Source organism: Bison bison, unplaced genomic scaffold, assembly GCF_000754665.1.
Source record: "Bison bison bison isolate TAMUID 2011002044 unplaced genomic scaffold, Bison_UMD1.0 scf7180017862158, whole genome shotgun sequence".
Taxonomy (NCBI): domain Eukaryota; kingdom Metazoa; phylum Chordata; class Mammalia; order Artiodactyla; family Bovidae; genus Bison; species Bison bison.
The window spans coordinates 1,545,894-1,551,893 of record NW_011492730.1 but is presented as its reverse complement, the minus strand read 5'-3'; the positions used below and the strand labels follow the sequence as shown (position 1 = coordinate 1,551,893).

General features: G+C 36.1%; 1 protein-coding gene across 1 annotated transcript in view; it reads left to right on the top strand.

The window, feature by feature from the left end:
• The window catches only part of SMCHD1 (structural maintenance of chromosomes flexible hinge domain containing 1), a gene marked incomplete at its 5' end in the record, with an annotated part of 126,878 nt that overhangs the window by 79,900 nt on the left and 40,978 nt on the right, over window positions 1-6,000 (top strand). Inside the window, 3 exons of the mRNA XM_010832731.1 lie at window positions 2,998-3,077; window positions 3,312-3,469; window positions 5,277-5,392. Of these exons, the coding sequence (XP_010831033.1) occupies window positions 2,998-3,077; window positions 3,312-3,469; window positions 5,277-5,392 (354 nt within the window). The remainder of the gene's footprint in view (window positions 1-2,997; window positions 3,078-3,311; window positions 3,470-5,276; window positions 5,393-6,000) is intronic.

Below are 6,000 nucleotides of genomic sequence, written 5' to 3'. Positions count from 1 at the left end.
TCCCTTGGTATCTTTAATTTTCTAAAAGAGATCTCTAGTCTTTCCCATTCTGTTGTTTTCCTCTATTTCTTTGCATTGATCTCTGAGGAAGGCTTTCTTATCTCTCTTTGCTGTTCTTTGGAACTCTGCATTCAAATGGGTGTATCTTTCCTTTTCTCCTTTGCTTTTCGCTTCTCTTTTGACAGCTATTTGTAAGGCCTCCCCAGACAGCCATTTTGCTTTTTTGCATTTCTTTTCCCTAAGATGGTCTTGATCCCTGTCTCCTGTACAATGTCACGAACCTCTGTCCATAATTCCTCAGGCACTCTATCAGATCTAGTCCCTTAAATCTATTTCTCACTTCCACTGTATACTCATAAGGGATTTGATTTAGGTCATACCTGAATGGTCTAGTGGTTTTCCTTACTTTCTTCAATTTAAGTCTGAATTTGGCAATAAGGAGTTCATGATCTGAGCCACAGTCAGCTCCTGGTCTTGTTTTTGCTGACTGTATAGAGCTTCTCCATCTTTGGCTGCAAAGAATATAATCAATCTGATTTCAGTGTTGACCATCTGGTGATGTCCATGTGTAGAGTCTTCTCTTGTGTTGTTGGAAGAGGGTGTTTGCTATGACCAGTGCATTCTCTTGGGAGAACTCTATTAGCCTTTGCCCCGGTTTATTCTGTACTCTGAGGACAAATTTGCCTGTTCATGCAGGTGTTTCTTGACTTCCTAGTTTTGTATTCTGGTCCCCTATAATGAAAAGGGCGTCTTTTTTGGGTGTTAGTTCTAGAAGGTCTTGTAGGTCTTCATAGAACCGTTCAACTTCAGCTTCTTCAGTGTTGCTGGTTGGGGCATAGACTTGGATTACTGTGATATTGAATGATTTGCCTTGGAAACGAACAGAGATCATTCTGTCGTTTTTGAGATTGCATCCAAGTACTGCATTTTGGACTCTTGTTGACTATGATGGGTACTCCATTTCTAGATGGAGATATAATGGTCTAGTAGATATAATGGTCATCTGAATTAAATTCACCCATTCTATTCCATCTTACTTCGCTGATTTCTAGAATGTTGATGTTCACTCTTGCCATCTCCTGTTTGACCACTTCCAATTTGCCTTGATTCATGGACCTAACATTCCAGGTTTCTATGCAATATTGCTCTTTACAGCATCGAACCTTGCTTCTATCACCAGATCCATCCACAACTGGGTGTTGTTTTTGCTTTGGCTCCATCCCTTCATTCTTTCTGGAATTATTTCTCCACTGATCTCCAGTAGCATATTGGGCACCTACCGACCTGGGGAGTTCATCTTTCAGTGTCCTATCTTTTTGCCTTTTCATACTGTTCATGGGGTTCTCAATGCAAGCATACTGAAGTGATTTGCCATTCCCTTCTCCAGTGGACCACATTCTGTCTGGTACCAGGATTAGGTACCAGTTGTTAACATGAGTATTGGAATAGTTAGGTTAGGATCTAGAGGAGAATTTGGATGTCTCGCACAAAGTTGGATGCCCTCCTGCGAGGGGAAGGGGAAGGTGCTGTCAGGCCCTTGCAAGGTTGTATTTTGACAAGTTTTTCCTGTTGGTTGAAGGGAACTCATTTGTCCTAGCCAGGTTGTTGCCAGGCAACACAGAAAAGAGATCTTGGAATTGTATTTAGCCAGGCTTGAGTATCCCTCCAGAGATTTTATAATTTTAGTGGATACAAACAGTTTATATTATGTAAATATACAGTTCTCTTGAAATTAATCCATTAGTTAAGAATTTCAGTAAGGATTTCACAGGACCCAACTTGTTTATCTTAAAAGCTGTACAGAAGAGTATTCCCTGGTGGTCCAGTGGTTGGGATTCCATGCTTCCAGTGCGGGGGTCATGGGTGCACCTTGGTCAGGGAACTAAGATCCTATAAGCCATGTGTGCAGTTTTAAAAAAAAGTAAATAAAAACTATACAGGGGGTTAAAGTGCCAGGAATGACTGGTCATCCACATGGACTAGTTTTCAAGGTAGAGTAAAAAGGGTCAAAAGTCTTATGCCTGTCAAAAAGGACTACAGTATTGGTGTTATATAACCTGAAATAGAAGACTGACTTCTGGCTTAGCAGCAAAGATTTAGGACCCAGATGGAAGAAAGACTGAAAAAGATAGGTTGAGAGAGGATAGATTGGAAGGTAAATGAGACAGATACAAATGCAGGGTTTTATTTTAGCAGTTAAATTACTCTTTCTCACTTGTGTCTCACCAACTATTGCTTTTTTTTTTTTTTGCATGTACCATAATGACCTAATCTTTAGGTTCCGTTAAACAGAAGTTAAGTATTAGGATTAGGAGAGAGTCTGATTTTCTGCTACTGCAGTCTTCAAATTTACTTTTGTTCTTAGTGTTTGCTTCCAAGAGTGTTAAATAGTGATTAAATTGTACCCCAAATAAGAGTATGATCCTCGTTTTTAGAGAAGCATCTGCAAAAGACTGAAAGATTCTTCTAACAAGTGATTAGGGAATGTGGCCATTGATTCTTAATCATTTAAAAGTAAAAGCTTGATTATCACTACAAAGGTAGTATTGCAGCAAAGATTTAAGAAGCACATCTGTGTAAACATTAAGAGAAGGATGAAGTAACTAATGATAGACATGGTGTTATGCCTTGACTTAAAATTTTGTATGAGTATTTATGTTTATTTCTCCTGCACTGTCTCCCACAACCCCCCGATTTTGGCACATACCTTCTGTATTTATGTGACCAAACTTCACTTGATATATCAGCATTATTGAAAGAGTAAACACTGAATTCTGCAACTTAATAATTGAAATACACAAAATTCTAGTTTAACTGATCAATGTGAATGATCATTATCCTTTGTATTATGTGATTACATATTATATTATTTCAGCTAGTTTAAATTAGACAATTTTAGATTTTAGAGTGTGTGCAAATGTAGCTTTTTAAATAGTAATAGAGGAAAAGAATTTGATTTGTAGAATTTTCTAATTAACCGTTTTGTTTTGTTTTTAGCTCACTCCTTCAAACCAACAGCATAAAACTGATGAAAGGGGCAGGGCTAATTTTGGAGTGTTCAGTGTTTTGGCCCCTAGGTAAGAACTGAAAGTATTGATAGTTATTGGTATTATAGAGATTGATTTTTATTATTACTTGAAGTTAAGAGTAATACATAGCTGCTATTTAGTGTTAGTTAGGAGTTGGAATAAAACAGGAGTAGAGAGGTTTCCTAAATGAGTTAAACTTTGTATAAATTGTCTCAGAATTTTTAATTATAACTAATACAATTTGAACCCTGCTCCCCACTCTCCCTTTTTCTTTCTTTTTAGAGGAGAACATAATATGCAGGTTAAAGCCATTTATAACAAGAATACCATAGAAGGACCCATAATTAAGTTGATCATTCTTCCAGACCCTGAAAAACCCATTCGTCTCAATGTTAAATATGACAAGGATGCTTCCTTTTTAGCAGGGGGTATTTTCACTGGTGAGTAATTCAGTTTTAAAATAAATTTGTGGTGATAATTTGCCTCTTGGATTAATACGGTAAATTATTTATCCCAGGTGTTCAACATGATAAAAAAGCAATCATGTTGTGGACTTCTAAATGGCAAAGAAAGTATATTTGACTTAGCTTTATTTTCCCTCTCCTCTATATCCTACATTGCTTTAATGGTCAAGAATGAACTTAAAGTTCATGTATAAGCTGATAGCTTAAAGTAGTTCAGTTTGTGTTTATTAATTCACTGAATTGTGAGATTCTGCCAAAGAAATATGAACTGCTGAATGGCAGGAGCTGTGAGGGTGTGTTCCACTAAATATGTTGCACTGTTAAACCAAATTGAGGACTGTTCAATTTAATTTGGATAGAAATGCATCACATAATTTACGATTAAAGACAAGGCAGTGGCACCTCACTCCAGTACTCTTGCCTGGCAAATCCCATGGATGGAGGAGCCTGGTGGGCTGCAGTCCATGGGGTCGCTAAGAGTCGGACACAGCTGAGCGACTTCACTTTCATGCCTTGGAGAAGGAAATGGCAACCCACTCCAGTGTTCTTGCCTGGAGAATCACAGGGATGGTGGAGCCTGGTGGGCTGCTGTCTGTGGGGTCACACAGAGTCGGACACGACTGAAGTGACTTAGCAGCAGCAGCAGCAGCAAAGACACTTCGTAACAGCAAAGATTTACTGAATATCTGCTATGCCCACCCACTATGCTAGATTCTTAGTTCCAGTAATGAACATGGCAGTTTTCATTGAGTTCAGTCTAATGTAGGAGACAATCAACTAAGCAGATGATTCCTGTGTAATATGGCAGCTGTCAAGTCAATAGGAAATTATATTTGCTTTGCATAGGTCATTTTCTTGAAGACTTTGATTTTCTTGAATGGATGAATTCCTGTGCGGTGAAAGAAGCAGACCAGAAAGTTTAAAGTGAAATTTAACACTATTTTAAAATAATTATGTATATACATAAACTTTTAAATCTGTTTGAGGAGATAAGTCCTATTTCCTGTGTAAAAACTGTAATAGGTGACCAATGAATATTATAGATGATACATATAAGGGAATATTACTAGTTTAACTATGGTATGCTATTGAAAAATCATAAAAGAAGGTAAACACTGTATTCGCAGACTACATAAAGCATATAGATTTGTAACCATTTGACCTAGATTGCTGAGTCTCAGTCTAACTTTTCGTTTTATTTTTTACTGAAGTATAATTGACTTACAGTGTTGTCTTAATCACTGCAGTATGGCAGAGTGATTCAGTTATACATACATATACACATTCTTTTTCATATTCTTTTCTATTATGATTTATCACAGGATATTAAATATAGTTCCCTGTGCTGCAGATAACACAGCCTACCCTTTTTGGTCTTGCTTGGCAGACTGTGAAAATAAGACAAAGGACTATTAATGGCAAAAATGTGTTTTTCTTTTTCTCGCTTTATATAGCATCATTTATGGCATGAAGTAGGAACATAATATGTTTATACAAACACATGAGAGTTGTACATCATCGTCTTTACAATACTGAAGGATCAAAGATGTATTTATTAGATTTCTGTGGGAGGTTTAGCACTATTGATCTATATCCAATACCTGTAATGATTGTATAGTTCTGTAGACAAATAGTTGGGAAAGACTAATTATAGTTTTATTTCTTCATCAGAATTTTATTATTAACATTTAAAGAAGATGTATGCTTTAAGACATAGAATTATTTAACCAAATCCACTAATTGAACTAGAAAGAAAATAACTTTTTAATGTTCCCCATTACAGATTTTATGATTACTGTTATTTCTGAAGATGACAGTATCATTAAAAATATTAATCCAGCACGTATTTCCATGAAAATGTGGAAACTGGCAAACAGTGGGAACCGACCTCCAGCAAATGTAAGTCATAGAAAGCATTTTAGAAGTTAAAAGTAGCTCTTAGATTTAACATAAAATTAAATGTAGTTTAATATAAAAATGCAGTGTGTATATCCTGTAGAACTAGAAAGTAACCCATTTCATCACTTAGATTTTTAAAAATATACCAGGGTAAGTTTCAGAAGTAAGTCTAAAGAGCAGTAGCACAAGACAGAAAACCACTAAATATTATTAAGAGATAATGTAGAAAGTGAGAGAAAGAAAAATGATTGATAGAGTACAGAGTAAGTAGAGTGGACAGACGGTTTGAGAGTCTAAAGCTGCCCAATCTGATAGAAATACAATACTAGCCACATGTGATACTTAAATTCTGCTAGTAGCCACATTAACAAGAAATAAATAAAATTAATTTTAATATATTAATATATATTAGTTTTAAACTAATATATTAAAAAATTACCATTTCACCATGTACTCAGTATTTTAAAATTTAATAATGATGTTTTGCATGCTCACATCTTCCCAGGTCTTTGAAATTTGCTGTGTGTTTTACGCTTACACTCCTCAGTCTGAGCCAGTCACATTTTGGGTGCTCAGTGGTCACTATGGGCTGCCATACCAGACAGTGC